The sequence below is a fragment of the Egretta garzetta genome, unplaced genomic scaffold (assembly GCF_000687185.1).
Source record: "Egretta garzetta isolate BGI_Z169 unplaced genomic scaffold, ASM68718v1 scaffold44, whole genome shotgun sequence".
Classification (NCBI taxonomy): domain Eukaryota; kingdom Metazoa; phylum Chordata; class Aves; order Pelecaniformes; family Ardeidae; genus Egretta; species Egretta garzetta.
This window is the reverse complement of record NW_009259490.1, coordinates 1,587,253-1,603,572: the sequence shown is the minus strand read 5'-3', so window position 1 is coordinate 1,603,572 and position 16,320 is coordinate 1,587,253. Positions and strand designations below refer to the sequence as shown.

The following is a 16,320-nucleotide window of genomic DNA, read 5'->3' as shown; positions in this document are numbered from 1 at the left end:
AGTAAGTGATCAGGCAGCACGGTTCATTTCTGTTACTGCAGAAGCAGAGAGGTTATCAGAAATGAATGACGAGATGGTTAGAGTGAGCTTCAATTAAGTCTTCAGTACAGCTACAGGTATCAGCACATTTCAGCTAGCCGTACTCAAAGAAGTTAGAGAATCTGTAGCAATGGACTGTGTCAGTAGTGGTGCCAGCCCCAGCTGTGCAAGCCCATATTCATCACCACAGTTTCACTGCTACTGCTGGTGCAAGCTGGCTTCATAAATCTAGCCTGAATAGGTCTGTGTGTGCCGCAGTTGCACCATCTCTTGTTGAGAGGCTGTCAGCACTATAAGTCATCAGTCCCATCTTCTGACAGAAATACATACTTGAAAGGTGGCATTGAAGAGACCGCTGCTCCTTGTAATATTCCAACCCACAGAAGGGATCTCCTTGGAAACCACTGACATCGTGCAGTGTAGACAAGCTTAGCTGCTAGTACTGTGCCTCCAAATTGTCATAGCATACACTGTATCAGGCTCACAGCTTCCAGAGCACAGTGCGCAGAGAGCACTCTTCTCTATTTCTTGTCTTTTTTCCTGAAGTATGGTAATATTAGAACCAGTTTGTTCTTAACTTACAGTGGAAAAGTTGCAAAGAATTATTAATTTAATTAACTTAGAATCACAGAATCGTGTAGGTTGGAAAAGACCTTTAACATCATAAAGTCCAACTGTAAACCTAGCACTCCCAAGTCAACCACTAAACCATGCCCCTAAGCACCACATCTACACGTCTTTTAAATACCTCTAGGGGTGGTGACTCAACCACTTCTGTGGGCAGCCTGTTCCAATGCTTGACAACCCTTTCCATGAAAAAATTTTTACTAATATCCAATCTAAACCTCCCCCGGTGCAACTTGAGGCCATTTCCTCTCATCCTATCGCCCGTTACCGGGGAGAAGAGACTGACACCCACCTCACTGCAGCCTCCTTTCAGGTAGTTGTAGAGAGCCATAAGATCTCCCCTCAGCCTCCTTTTCTCCAGGCTAAACAATCCCAGTTCTTCAGGCGCTCGTCATAAGACTTGTTCTGTAGACCCTTCACCAACTTTATTGCCCTTTTTTGGACACACTCCAGCAACGCAACATCTTTCTTGGAGTGAGGGGCCCAAAACTGAACACAGCATTCAAGGTGCAGCCTCACCAGTGCCGAGTATAGGGGTACAATCACTTCCCTGCTCCTGCTGGCCACACTATTCCTGATACAAGCCAGGATGCTATTGGCCTTCTTGGCCACCTGGGCACACTGCTGGCTCATATCCAGCTGGCTGTTGACCAACTTTCTCAGGTCCTTTTTCTCTGGGCAGCTTTCCAACCAAGCCTGTAGTGTTGCATGGGGTTGTTCAATATGTATTTGTGTATTGATTCCTTTAGCAGCTAAAATCCAATCTAAGTTTCTCATCTTGCAGTCCCAAGCAAAAAAAGTGGAAATGTTTTCCTAATGTATCATTGGATAAACTCCAAAAACTGGCGATCACAAAATTCTCTACTTCAGATTGCTGTGAAGTGCAGCCTTTCTGATATTGCTCATCGCTTGGTTGGCAAAGCTTGCTGGAAGATAAGACTTCATTGGGCATCAGTCCAACTTGGTTTTGAGAGCAGGAAAATGGAACTCTGTTAGAAAATGTGGGCACTGCCAAGGACTCTTATTTTATTTTTTCAGTTATAGCAAGTATGAAGGTACTTTATTACTTTAAGTGTATTATTATCCAAAATACATTAAGCAGCTTCAAGCCTATAATATTAATTTGTGATTTGGTAATTCTCAGAAACAGTCTTATTCCTGCCCAGCAGAATTCCTGTATCTCAAGTGATCTCTCAAGCTTACTAGTTTGAAAACTAATTTGGAGATGAACTGGGGCATCATTTCTTTCCCCAAAAGGTGGACCCAATTCCTTTCTATGAAGCTTGTGTTCATGATGCCTGCTCTTGTGACAGTGGTGGAGATTGTGAGTGCTTCTGTTCTGCAGTTGCTGCATATGCTCAAGAATGTACTAAGGCTCAGGCCTGTGTTTTCTGGAGAACTCCTGATATATGCCGTGAGTAACAGTTAAACACAATTGTATGTTTCTGGCTGCCGTCAGAAAGCCTATCAAATCATTAATACTATCACTGCAAGGTCATGCTGGCTATGCAATGCAATTTATTTTTGCAACATATCAGGGAACAAACAACTAGTAAATTTGTATATTTCAATTTTTCTTTCTTTCTTTCTTTCTCCCCCCCTTTTTTCTCTCTTTCTCCCCCCCCTCTTTTTCTCTTCCCTCCTGCCTTCTTTCTTTCTCCTGTGTAGATAGAAGTACTCCTGTGTAGATGACCCTAATCAGTATTGAATATATTAAGCAGTATCCATTATTGGTGCTAATGCTCATACCAGTACATCATAAAATCATGTAAAATAATACTTAAATTAATATTTTCCCCAAAAGTGCTCAAAACAAAATTTTGAGATTCTAAGTGGCAGAAATTTTTAAAATTTTAAAAGTTCATTCTAATTCAGAACTGAGGCTAGTTGTAGATTTTAAGTATAAGAAGTCAGTGAAATAGAAGTTAGACGTTTCAGTGAGCTCTGTTTATAAGTTTATAAAAGCTTCTTCCTCTGTCCATAGTCATCTAAGCTGAATTATCTTTTAAGTTGCATCCGTAGTGTCTTATATGTTTACTTTTGGCCGGCTGGTGGTGACTCTCAGCCCATGGGATACAGCAAGGTAGAGCTATTTCGAATATACTGCAAGATTTTTTTAGGTGTTGCTAGTAGCTAGGGAAGAAAAATACTCTCAGAAACCTACCCTTAATTTTGAATTAAAATCAACACTAATTCTTTAATTTTTTTTGGTGATTTGAATCAAACATTTTCATCCTGCAGCTTGAATGTTTACAGTGAACATCTTGGGCCCCAGAGTTTTGACCCCAAATTTTGATGTACAGTAGAAAAGAAAGTCCAGGTCCCATACCTCAAGAAAAATTTCGCTCGCTTAACATGTAGATTCATTTAAGTTGTACCTTTAAAGACCTGATCAGAGCTGCATTCTGGCAACCATGGTTTTAACCAGCTTCTCTTTTTTTCTCATCAGCGATATTTTGTGACTACTACAACCCTCGTAATGAGTGTGAGTGGCACTATGAGCCTTGTGGCAGTAATATTGTGACCTGCAGGATGATTAATAATGTCAGCACCAACTTTTCAGTGCCATACCTGGAAGGTAATAAATTCCTTGCCATTTCTGTATTTTATTTTATATAACTTTTTCTAGGTATAGTTTAATGAGTATGGAATAGTTAGTCAGCTTGACTGTTACGTTGAATTTGTCTTCAGTCTTGGATAAGTTTCCTGTAATGTCATTATTTATAAACATCAGTGGGTGATAGTTACATTGCTGTCAGACACACAACTAGGTCTCTGCTTCGATAATATCCTGAAAAATGTGGGATTATTAGACCCATTGTTATTTTTCATTCCATCCTAAGGGCATTTCAAAAGAAGGAGTACCTTTTATATAGCAAAGAAGCAAGTTACTGATAGCTGGGGTTTTCAACCTTATCATTCTTTATGTGTCAGATCCATCTTGACTTTATTAGATTAATGTGCAACAACCTTTACAATAGAAAATATCTTTGATATCAGATGCGCTGCTGCTATATATTGGATTCTTAACGGAGACCACAAAATGTTGTCAGAGGGCTACTGAAGGGCCACCTCCATTTTTAGTGTATTTCATTTGTACTTTTTAGTTAGGCTTTAAGACCGAGATGTCAGGCTAAAACAGGTTATTCTGCATTCCATCCCACTCAGAGAATGCACGAGCCATTTAAATCCCATTGAAACCATCAAAGTATGTAGAGATATAATATTAGCAGGTGAGAGTCCTTGTGCTTACTAACTGAAAAGGAATTTCACATTACACGGACTATAAGATCCAAGATTGTGAATGACTTCACAGCTATCTTCTGACATGAAAAAGTTGGGAAAACCAGCCGTGTTTTTGGCCACACAGTTGTTTTGGTCTCGACTGGAAGCAGTTATCTCCAGTTTAGGGATTGGAAAGAACTGCCCAGAGTTTGACTTTACTATTTTAATCCTTGCACTGCTGGTAACACCACCAAACAAAACAAAAAACCCCACACCTTTACCAAAATACTAACAAAACAAAAAAAGTTGTCTCTGTGTTTTGAAATAGATTGCTTTAGATTATTAGAAAGATTCGGAAAGTGTGAGAAGGCTGATTCTTATATATCCAATTATCTTTCTAAATTATTTTTGGTTTTTATTTTCAATGGAAATACAGAACACACTTCTGTTAGCACATTTTTAGTACAGCCTGGCAAGGTGAAGTGGCTTTTAAGTACCAGTTAATTACATGGTCATTCAGTTTATAGGTTATTTAGAACTCCAGTACAGCATAAAGAGAAATTAAGAACTGTATTTTTTGAGAGTTTATTTGGAAGCAGGACACAGTAACTTTTTTAAAGTGTATTTATATGAAAAATGCAATGAGGCTTGGCAGACAGTTAATCCCTTGCAGGTGGTGTTTGGGTCACTAGCCAAGGGTACAGAAAAATGCAGATAAATTATCTGTTTGGGGTGCAGATACATGGTCTATTAAAGGCACTAAACAAGGTCTAGGGTTCCAATAAATGTTTTGACCTGTTTAAGGAATCCACTTCCACATTCTTCATAACAATACTATAGATATAGTGATCACATTTGGATATCTGCAGAAAAATAGGGATGTTTCTTTGTCTTAAAATTACTAGCTGCCCATAGAATTTAATATAAATTAGGGAGTTCTCAAAGATCTTGAATTAAGAAAAAACAACTTCCCTAGTTTTCATGACTAAACTCTTGTTTAATCCTCCTCACCCCAGTATTATCAGTCAGAATTGTTTGTTTTAAGTCTTTTGGAAAGACTAATTGTCCAAGGAGTAATTTGAATTGGAAATTTTTTATTTCTTTCACCATGCTTGATTCAGTGAGAATCATTTAGCTTCAGAAGGTAAATGATCATTGAGTTTTAATACATACTTTTTCTTCATCCTGAATACTGTTCTACTTGTCATCAACAGGTTGCTACCCTAGATGCCCTGAGGACAAGCCTGTTTATAACGAAGAGACAAAGGAATGTGTGCCTGAAGATCAATGTTGGTGTTACATCAATGGAACTCCTGTTCTCCCTGGGAGCGAAATACCCACAGAAGAGAACTGTACAAAATGGTATATAAAAAATGCAAAAACGTTTTCAGTAATTCAGGAAAGAATTTAGGTATGCTGAGCCCCTCCATTTACTTTACTGGGCCTCAAGCAAATAGAGATGCAACTTCAACTGAAGAGCTGCTATGTTCTAGCACTTATCTATACAAATCAGAGGAACAATGCCATTTATTCTAGTACAGATTTAAACTCAAAAAATGCTGTACTTAGAATACATATAGATTCTAAACTTTTCATACATAATTTTCCAAACACATAATAATCCAGATTCTACATTGGTAGTGTCATTATAATAAGTGTATTAACAAATTCATTAAATATACTTTTTGAAGTGTCATAAATGATACAATGGCATGAAACCTGAGTGTGTCTCTAGAACAGCCTTCTGATACTCATGGCTCTTAGGGAAGAGGAGGTTACTCTGCCCTGCATTCTCGCTTAAAACTGGGATTTCAAGATCACTGTAATCTGAAATGATCTGTACTAGCCCTGAAAGAGATAGCTGAGTCCTAACTGCTCATTCTAGAGCCTTACTAATGACAGCACTCACATCTATGACTCCACATAGCGACCAGAGACAAACCCCCCCCCCATCTAGCTCTAAGTTCACTACTCTGAAAAACAGTTGTTATTATTGCACTATTGCAATTTGCAACACAAAGTGGTTCATGATAGGTACTTAAAGAATGAAAGTGATGACTTGCTTTGAATGAAATAATGATAGGCAATATTGGAAAATATTACACCCAGAAAAATATCTAGTAGTATGAATGAAGATCAAGTGACGAATTTCTACTTTTCTGTGCTCTTGGCTCTGCTAACAGATACCATAAAACATCTGCAACATTTTAATTTTTGAAAATTTTGCTTTTAGTGTCTGTGGCCCCTCAGGATCCATACAGTGTACACCAATCCCAGGTAAATAACATTTGGGTTTCTCTACAAGTAAAAGAAAAAAGTGCATAGAACTGCTATGTCTGTCTCTACAAAAGACTTGGTACTGATTTGGAATAATTCTTTCCAGTGCAAGTGAAAGTTGTGGCTGAAGAAAACTGGGCAGCACTTTTGTTGAACTTTGCTGTTAGTACTTCTTGTTCAACCTTCTCAAGTCACTTTATTCTTTCTCTGCATGTCCCATATCCAAGCTAATGGATTTCACTACAAGAGTCTGCACTCCCAGAACACGTTGTATTATAGAAAAATGTCAGATAGTAAATTGCAGTTGCTGTTTCTCTCAGAACATTTTAAAACCCAGTTTGTAAGCCTGTTCTTCCAAGTGTTTTATGGAGGACTTTATATAAATACTTTTTTTAACATATATGTTTTAATGTTCCTCTAAATGTAAAGATAAATTAGTGTGATGTATTAGATCTAAGCTCCAGGTGTAACTCTGGAAGGAGCATGTAAATGCTTACTTGCCCATAAGTATTTTGCCTTTGTCTCTTACCTGGTAGTAGAAAAATTGCACAGTAAAGCTCTTTCTTGCAGGGTGTCCTTGTGTCATCAACGGAACAAGTTATGAAGTGGGTCAAACGGTGGCACAAATACAGAATGGCAGCATATGTATAATATACATTTGTGCAGAAAATGGTTCTATAGTTGTTGGAAGTACTTACCCTTGTCCGACGCCTACTTCACCTACAACCATTTCCATCTCCAATCCTACCAGTACTCTTACCACCACAGGTAAATTGTCAACAGATGCGCACACCTAAAATCTATTTTCTTTAAGGAAAATACTTTAAAGATAGAATGTACAAGTATATGGGCTTATAGTTGACACAGATAAGAGTGATACTTATCGATAGTTTTATCACACTACACTAAGATTTTTAACACTTTTGAGTTGTTTTACTTCTCATGGAAGACATTGTAACTATAAATGTACAGGGTACCTTCCTAATTCTGAAAAACATGTTAGCATCCCAGTATCCTGCTGGGATAGTAGAAATTGTGTCCGTAGTCTCAGCAAAAAAATACAAATAAGATATTTAAAACTACTGTTATTTTTTTTCTACAGCTTGCAGATGATGGAGTAATCTGAGTAATCCTTTTTTTCTATTTCAGTTACCACTACAAGCCCTCCAGTAACTACAAGTAAGTTTTAAATAGAAAACTAAACTGTTAAAAAAAGTCAAAGGAACATTTCAAGGAAGAGTAAATTAAAGATGGCCACTGCAGAAAAATATATTTAAACCAAAACCAAATAATTTTTAAAAATTGCAAAAATGTGCTAAGTATAGACAGAAGAAAGACTTTTCAAGGCTTCAGGTTGGTGATTTTATTTTGATGTGAAGCTTCCTCTTGAAAAACATGGAATACAAAACCAATTTTAGAACTCTCTTCTCTTGGAAAAATGACAAGTTGGAATGCGTTGCTCTAGTCCTTAATGGAATAGAATACGAAACTAATCTAGGAATGTTTTCTTTAAGCTCAGATGCTGAATGTCTGTCTCTTCTTGCAGCTCCATGCTTTGGATTAATCTGTCGTTGGACTGAATGGTTTGATGTTAGTAACCCTGAAGTTGTTGATGGTGACTACGAAACCTATGATGCAATAAGAAATGAACATGGAGACAAAATATGCGAAGCTCCTGAAAAAATTGAATGCAGAGCTAAAGATAATCCTGATATGAGCTTAGAGCAACTTGGCCAGAAAGTGGAGTGTAATGTTACATATGGACTAACCTGTAAAAATGAGGAGCAAGATGCAACTATGTGGCAACTTTGCTATAATTATGAAATCAGGGTGAACTGTTGTGCGTTGCATGAAATTCCTTGTCAGACTATAAGTACACAGAGTCCAACACCGACTGGAACTTCAACCACCATCAGCACAACAGTACCCATCACCACTACAACCAGGCAGCCAACAGCAATTACCACCACGCCCATACCCACCCCAACCATCACAAGTGAATTCACACCATCAGTCAGCACCACAGAAACTTCAACCTCTCCAGGTATTTAGCAGACCAATACTCTCTGCTCTTGCTTTGCCACAGATGAAATAAAGGGCTGATGGCTACTAAAGGCGTATCGTCTCCATAGCAGATATTGAGCTTACAGGAAGTCTTACTTATGCTGGTTTGGAGGTCTATCCTTCTGCTGAAGAGAAGATTCCCAGAAGGACCCATTGCACTCATTAAAATGAAATTAAAATTAGGTACTCGTTAAAATGAGTACCATCATTTTACTCAGTGTCTAGGTGGGGCTGTGCAGAATTCCTTCCCTTTCTCCTTCTGCTTTCCCTCTGTCACTGCTAACATTTGCCTGTGGTAATAGATCTAGGAAGGAAGGATTCCCCTGGCAGGCTTGCGGAAACAATTTCACTCTGCAGGCTGCCACTTGCTGTGAAATGTGGTCTTTGGCTGCTGAGATCCACTAGCACTCTGTGAACCCCTTCATCAGACTGACATTGCAGCAAAGGGAAATTACGTGACAATCCTGTGCATACTTCCTTCCCAGACTACAGCTTTCCCTCTCAGATCTTACTCTGAGATAGCAAGTTATTCTAAATAATAATGCAAAGAGAGAACCTCACAGAGCCTTAGTCCTCCTCAGGACTTACCGCTTGGTAGGTATTTTTGATTTAGTGACAAGAACATTACAGCAAGATCCCTAGTCTCTTTGCTGGGAAAGGATTGAAATGAGCTTGTCAGTGCACTGATTTGTAACTAGTCTGCTTTATGGCTCCAGAAAGGACGGCTTGGTGATAGAGGCCTTTACTGTGGTAACAGTGGGTTGAATGCTATAGGTTTGTGGCAGCTGCCTAACATGTCGTTTCTGTTCAGCGCATATTGTGTCCCACTCATGCATTTTGCACCTTTGTGTGTTTTCTCTGTCACTGCTGTTTCTAACAGCCCCACCTTCGCCTACAAAGAGCACAGAGTCCCCTCCACCTGTATCGACAACTGCTTACACACCAACACCATCAGCGCCTCCCAGCAGCACCACCACCATCACGATGCCCCCTGGCAGCACCACCAGCAGCACCCCGGGGACAACGACGAGTGTTCCTGGCACGCCAGCACCCACCCCAATTACTGCAAGCACATCCATAACCACAACACATACCCCCCCGACAACACATCACGGTACTTATATGGCCTGTGCTCTTCTGTGTTGCCTTGCTGTGGGAGAAATGAAGGTCCATGAACACTTCAGCTTGTGCCTTCTTTATAGGATCAGAGTGGGAGTAATTGCATGTTCCCTGAAATGGTGTGTGCCCGAAGCTAGCCTTTGGGTTGGATGTTTGAGAAGTGAGGAGGGTGCAGGGGTCCTGGGTCTTGTGTTCCCTAGGCCTTGTGCTCCCTGATTCAACAGGGCTCTGAGGAGGTTTCTCATCCTGTTGCCTCTGCCCAGCTTAGACAGATACTGAACTGACGGGAAGTCTTGCTTTTGCTGCTCTTGGACCTCGTCCTTCAGCTGGAGAGAATGTACTCAGTGGGATCCATGGTGTGCAATGGGAGTGGGGCTACGTTCATTTCAGGCGCTGTTTGGCCGCAGCCGTGCAGGCTTTCTTCCCTTTCTTCTCTTGCGTTGCCTCTGTGGCCATTGCTGCCACTCACCTTCAGTTCTGGCTGTAGGAAGGTTTTCCCCGGCAGGGGTTGGGGGAAGGATTCAGGCCACGGGTTTCCCCTTGCTATGGACCAAAGCTCTGGGCAGCTGAGTTCTCCTAGTGCACCCATGAGTGTTGTTCTCCAGCTGTCTGTGCGCTGCTGGAAAGGAAGCTGATGTTTTGGCAGCAGTGTGTGTCTTGTGCCTGCTTCCTTTGTGGTCACGACCCTTCCCAGTGTTTGGTTTCTCCCTGAGATAGTGAGGTGGTGTGAGTGGCATGAGAAGGTGAGAGAGTGGTGGGGCCCTGCTTAGTCCTGCTCCACCTCATGTGTTGCGCTTATGTGAGGTTTTTTGCACATAAGAAGCCCAACAGGGTGGTGTGCCCTAGCTGCGAGGATGATACGCACGTGGCTCAGCAGCGCCTGTGTCCTGATTTGGCCCTAGTGTGCTTTGTAGGGCCAAGAAAGGGAGCGCTGTCCGCACCAGTGAGTTTTGTTGTGGCCAGGGTTGGCTGACTGGTATAGCAGTGCCCAAGCAGCACCCTTGTGTGCAGTGGACACCCAGAGCACCATCCACGAGTGTACTGGTGCTCCAGCTTGTTGTTTCTGCTCCAGCTCTTTCTAATTGTTTCTCTTGTTGTTGTCGTCTCCTAGCCTGCCCTTGCATCTGGACAGAATGGCTTGACGTGAGTTACCCAAATAGTTCCGACAGAAACGGTGGTGACTATGAAACCTTTGAGAATATTCGGAAGCACAAGCCCTCCTGGGTCTGTGAGAAAGCTGTGGATATTTCATGCAGAGCAAAGCAATTCCCTAACACTTCCATTGCAGACTTAGGGCAGAAGGTGGAATGCAATGTTAACACAGGGCTCATCTGCAACAACAGTGATCAGCTCATAGGAGGTATAATACCGATGCCGGTCTGCCTCAATTATGAGGTCAGTGTCTGCTGCATCCCCAGCGTACTTGAGTGCATTACAAGTACCACTGTGAGCACCACGACAGCCCCACCTTCACCCACAACGAGCACAGTGTCCGCTCCACCTGTATCGACAACTGCTTACACACCAACGCCATCAGCGCCTCCCAGCAGCACCGCCACCACCACGATGCCCTCCGGCAGCACCACCAGCAGCGCCCTGGGGACAACGACGAGTGTTCCTGGCACGACGGCACCCACCCCAATTACTACAAGCACATCCCCAATAGGAACAATAGTCACCAGAATCCCGTGGCCTCCGACTTCAGTACCAATAAGTAATTCTCTGGCTGTGTTGTCATTTGTTGCCTTGCTATGGGAGAAATTAAGGTTCATTGGCAGTTTAACATGGGTCTTAATTTTTGTACTTTGAGGGAGTGTAGTTGATACATGTTTCCAAAAAAAGCCTAGAATCACAAAATAGTTTGACTGACATTGCAGCAAAGGGAAATTACGTGACAATCCTGTGCATACTTCCTTCCCAGACTACAGCTTTCCCTCTCAGATCTTACTCTGAGATAGCAAGTTATTCTAAATAATAATGCAAAGAGAGAACCTCACAGAGCCTTAGTCCTCCTCAGGACTTACCGCTTGGTAGGTATTTTTGATTTAGTGACAAGAACATTACAGCAAGATCCCTAGTCTCTTTGCTGGGAAAGGATTGAAATGAGCTTGTCTGTGCACTGATTTGTAACTAGTCTGCTTTATGGCTCCAGAAAGGACGGCTTGGTGATAGAGGCCTTTACTGTGGTAACAGTGGGTTGAATGCTATAGGTTTGTGGCAGCTGCCTAACATGTCGTTTCTGTTCAGCGCATATTGTGTCCCACTCATGCATTTTGCACCTTTGTGTGTTTTCTCTGTCACTGCTGTTTCTAACAGCCCCACCTTCGCCTACAAAGAGCACAGAGTCCCCTCCACCTGTATCGACAACTGCTTACACACCAACACCATCAGCGCCTCCCAGCAGCACCACCACCATCACGATGCCCCCTGGCAGCACCACCAGCAGCACCCCGGGGACAACGACGAGTGTTCCTGGCACGCCAGCACCCACCCCAATTACTGCAAGCACATCCATAACCACAACACATACCCCCCCGACAACACATCACGGTACTTATATGGCCTGTGCTCTTCTGTGTTGCCTTGCTGTGGGAGAAATGAAGGTCCATGAACACTTCAGCTTGTGCCTTCTTTATAGGATCAGAGTGGGAGTAATTGCATGTTCCCTGAAATGGTGTGTGCCCGAAGCTAGCCTTTGGGTTGGATGTTTGAGAAGTGAGGAGGGTGCAGGGGTCCTGGGTCTTGTGTTCCCTAGGCCTTGTGCTCCCTGATTCAACAGGGCTCTGAGGAGGTTTCTCATCCTGTTGCCTCTGCCCAGCTTAGACAGATACTGAACTGACGGGAAGTCTTGCTTTTGCTGCTCTTGGACCTCGTCCTTCAGCTGGAGAGAATGTACTCAGTGGGACCCATGGTGTGCAATGGGAGTGGGGCTTGGTGTTGTGGCACTGTCATTTCAGGCGCTGTTTGGGCGCAGCCGTGCAGGCTTTCTTCCCTTTCTTCTCTTGCGTTGCCTCTGTGGCCATTGCTGCCACTCACCTTCAGTTCTGGCTGTAGGAAGGTTTTCCCCGGCAGGGGTTGGGGGAAGGATTCAGGCCACGGGTTTCCCCTTGCTATGGACCAAAGCTCTGGGCAGCTGAGTTCTCCTAGTGCACCCATGAGTGTTGTTCTCCAGCTGTCTGTGCGCTGCTGGAAAGGAAGCTGATGTTTTGGCAGCAGTGTGTGTCTTGTGCCTGCTTCCTTTGTGGTCACGACCCTTCCCAGTGTTTGGTTTCTCCCTGAGATAGTGAGGTGGTGTGAGTGGCATGAGAAGGTGAGAGAGTGGTGGGGCCCTGCTTAGTCCTGCTCCACCTCATGTGTTGCGCTTATGTGAGGTTTTTTGCACATAAGAAGCCCAACAGGGTGGTGTGCCCTAGCTGCGAGGATGATACGCACGTGGCTCAGCAGCGCCTGTGTCCTGATTTGGCCCTAGTGTGCTTTGTAGGGCCAAGAAAGGGAGCGCTGTCCGCACCAGTGAGTTTTGTTGTGGCCAGGGTTGGCTGACTGGTATAGCAGTGCCCAAGCAGCACCCTTGTGTGCAGTGGACACCCAGAGCACCATCCACGAGTGTACTGGTGCTCCAGCTTGTTGTTTCTGCTCCAGCTCTTTCTAATTGTTTCTCTTGTTGTTGTCGTCTCCTAGCCTGCCCTTGCATCTGGACAGAATGGCTTGACGTGAGTTACCCAAATAGTTCCGACAGAAACGGTGGTGACTATGAAACCTTTGAGAATATTCGGAAGCACAAGCCCTCCTGGGTCTGTGAGAAAGCTGTGGATATTTCATGCAGAGCAAAGCAATTCCCTAACACTTCCATTGCAGACTTAGGGCAGAAGGTGGAATGCAATGTTAACACAGGGCTCATCTGCAACAACAGTGATCAGCTCATAGGAGGTATAATACCGATGCCGGTCTGCCTCAATTATGAGGTCAGTGTCTGCTGCATCCCCAGCGTACTTGAGTGCATTACAAGTACCACTGTGAGCACCACGACAGCCCCACCTTCACCCACAACGAGCACAGTGTCCGCTCCACCTGTATCGACAACTGCTTACACACCAACGCCATCAGCGCCTCCCAGCAGCACCGCCACCACCACGATGCCCTCCGGCAGCACCACCAGCAGCGCCCTGGGGACAACGACGAGTGTTCCTGGCACGACGGCACCCACCCCAATTACTACAAGCACATCCCCAATAGGAACAATAGTCACCAGAATCCCGTGGCCTCCGACTTCAGTACCAATAAGTAATTCTCTGGCTGTGTTGTCATTTGTTGCCTTGCTATGGGAGAAATTAAGGTTCATTGGCAGTTTAACATGGGTCTTAATTTTTGTACTTTGAGGGAGTGTAGTTGATACATGTTTCCAAAAAAAGCCTAGAATCACAAAATAGTTTGGGTTGGAAGGGACCTTTTTAAAGATCTTTTACACCAGCCCCCCTGTTATGGGCAGGGACATCTCTCACCACATCCTGTGGCTCAGAGTCCCATTTGACCTGACCTTGAATGCTTCCAATGATTGGGCATCCAAAACTTTCCTGGGAAACCTTTTCTACTGTCTCATCACCCACATCATAAAAAATTTCTTCCTATGTCCAATTTAAGCCTACCCTCTTTCAGTTTAAAACTGTTGTACCTTGTCCTGTAACTACAGGCCTTGGTAAAAATTCTCTCGTCGTCTTTCTTATAAGCCCCTTCTCTGTATTGAAAGGCCACAGTAATGTCTCCCTGGAGCCTTCTCTTCTCCTGGCTGAACAACCACAACTCTCACAGGGGAGGTGTTCCAGCCCTCTGATCATTTCTGTGGCCTTCCTCTGGACCTGCTCAAACAGTTTCATGTCTATGTTGTACTGGGGACCCCAGAGCTGCAGGTGTGATCTCATGAGAGTAGAGCAGAGCTGGTCCTGCAGTGAACTATCCGCTTAAGAGGGAGAGTGCACAACATGGTTCTGGTTCTCGGTTCCATTCTTTTGATTATCATGAACGTTAGGAAATTTTTCATCCTGTTGCCTCTGCCCAGCTTAGACAGATACTGAACTGACGGGAAGTCTTGCTTTTGCTGCTCTTGGACCTCGTCCTTCAGCTGGAGAGAATGTACTCAGTGGGACCCATGGTGTGCAATGGGAGTGGGGCTTGGCGTTGTGGCACTGTCATTTCAGGCGCTGTTTGGGCGCAGCCGTGCAGGCTTTCTTCCCTTTCTTCTCTTGCGTTGCCTCTGTGGCCATTGCTGCCACTCACCTTCAGTTCTGGCTGTAGGAAGGTTTTCCCCGGCAGGGTTTGGGGGAAGGATTCAGGCCACGGGTTTCCCCTTGCTATGGACCAAAGCTCTGGGCAGCTGAGTTCTCCTAGTGCACCCATGAGTGTTGTTCTCCAGCTGTCTGTGCGCTACTGGAAAGGAAGCTGATGTTTTGGCAGCATGGTGAGACCCCCTAACTTCCCAGTGAATCTGCCTCTGTGACAGTGCACCATCTGTTCTTGTATTTCCTTCTGAACATGAAGGAGTTTACCTGTCTTCACCCAAATGTGAATTAGTTTTATTTGGAGGACTGTCCTTGTGGACTCTGGGCAGCAGCAGCGTATCTTACTTCCTCCTATTCTCCAGCATTATGACTGCACGCTTAAGATCTACACAGTGTTTCTCTATTTACCATGTGCCTCTTACATCATGCTGTAAAAGCACAGATACCTCTGAGGCTGACCTCTGAGTATTGTGAAAAATTTACAAAATAGCAATCAAAGACTATTTTGAACGAGCCTACATTAGGGCCCATCATGAAAACTGTCTTGGTCATGTGAGAAGGAAAAAGCAGAAAAGTGAATTTGGGGTTCCTAACATGCAAAAATAGCTTGTGGGTGAGTAGTCTTAAATGCATGGAAGTTAGGTATGGAACACAGATTGCTCCAGCAACTGCTCACTTTCAGTAGAATCAAATGACTCTTAAGTGTAATCAGTGCTGGTATGAATATGCCACAGGAAGTACCACAGGGAAAAGTTGCATATGCATGGAATATAGCATGTCAGCAATACAGAATTAACTGAAGAGTTCATTGATCCACTCAATGAATTCCCCTGGATTTAGGACTGCTGGATTCCTCTATGCAGTATAAAGATTTAACAGCTGTTCCATCCAATACTGATCATTAAGTGTTTACATCAGTGTCTCCCATGCAAGATGTAGGAGATGTTTTCATAATCTCTCTGTTATGCAAAAGCCACTAATAAAAGAGTTCATAATTTATTCCTGTCTATCTAAATACCCTATGCTTAGGTTTGTTGAACTTAATTTGTTTATTAGAAAATGAAATTGTTAGTGACACATGCAATTTTCTTACTTAACATAAAATACTGTGTTTTCTCCCTGTCTTAAAGAGGTCCCACCACATGAAACAGGAACACCAACACAGACAAGTACAAGACCTACCCCACTGCAAACAACTAGAACCACAGAAATAGGAAGTACAGTGTCTAGCATAGGCACAACTAATCAACAGTCAACACCATCAGTGTCAACAAGCCCAGTGTCAGGCACCACCTCTGGAGTCCCTGAAACAGAATCCACCACCAAAACGACCACTTCCATCCCCATAACCTCAGGACCCACTCCCCGCAGCACCACAAGAGTAACAGAATCGTCCACCCAGGAGCAAATTACTGCAGGGACGGGGAGCCCTTCGACGGGATCAACTACCACCACCACCGTCAGCACCATGATACCAGGACCTACAGCCAGCACTACTGTGTCAAGGCCATCAGTGTCAACAAGCCCAGTGCCAGGCACCACCTCTGGAGTCCCTGAAACCGAATCCACCACCAAAACGACCACTTCCGTCCCCACAACATCGGGACCCACTCCCCGCAGCACCACTGGAGTAACAGAAACATCTACCCACGAGACCACTACCACTGGGACGGGGAGCCCTTCGACGGGATCAAGT

General features: G+C 43.7%; 1 protein-coding gene across 1 annotated transcript in view; it reads left to right on the top strand.

The window, feature by feature from the left end:
- The window catches only part of MUC2 (mucin 2, oligomeric mucus/gel-forming), a 54,829-nt gene that overhangs the window by 20,387 nt on the left and 18,122 nt on the right, over positions 1-16,320 (top strand). Inside the window, exons 24-36 of the mRNA XM_009637313.1 lie at positions 1,924-2,080; positions 3,116-3,244; positions 5,106-5,253; positions 6,125-6,168; positions 6,739-6,936; positions 7,318-7,347; positions 7,715-8,212; positions 9,113-9,346; positions 10,463-11,117; positions 11,668-11,901; positions 12,833-12,861; positions 13,030-13,632; positions 15,755-16,318. Coding sequence (XP_009635608.1) covers positions 1,924-2,080; positions 3,116-3,244; positions 5,106-5,253; positions 6,125-6,168; positions 6,739-6,936; positions 7,318-7,347; positions 7,715-8,212; positions 9,113-9,346; positions 10,463-11,117; positions 11,668-11,901; positions 12,833-12,861; positions 13,030-13,632; positions 15,755-16,318 — 3,523 coding nt within the window. The remainder of the gene's footprint in view (positions 1-1,923; positions 2,081-3,115; positions 3,245-5,105; positions 5,254-6,124; positions 6,169-6,738; positions 6,937-7,317; positions 7,348-7,714; positions 8,213-9,112; positions 9,347-10,462; positions 11,118-11,667; positions 11,902-12,832; positions 12,862-13,029; positions 13,633-15,754; positions 16,319-16,320) is intronic.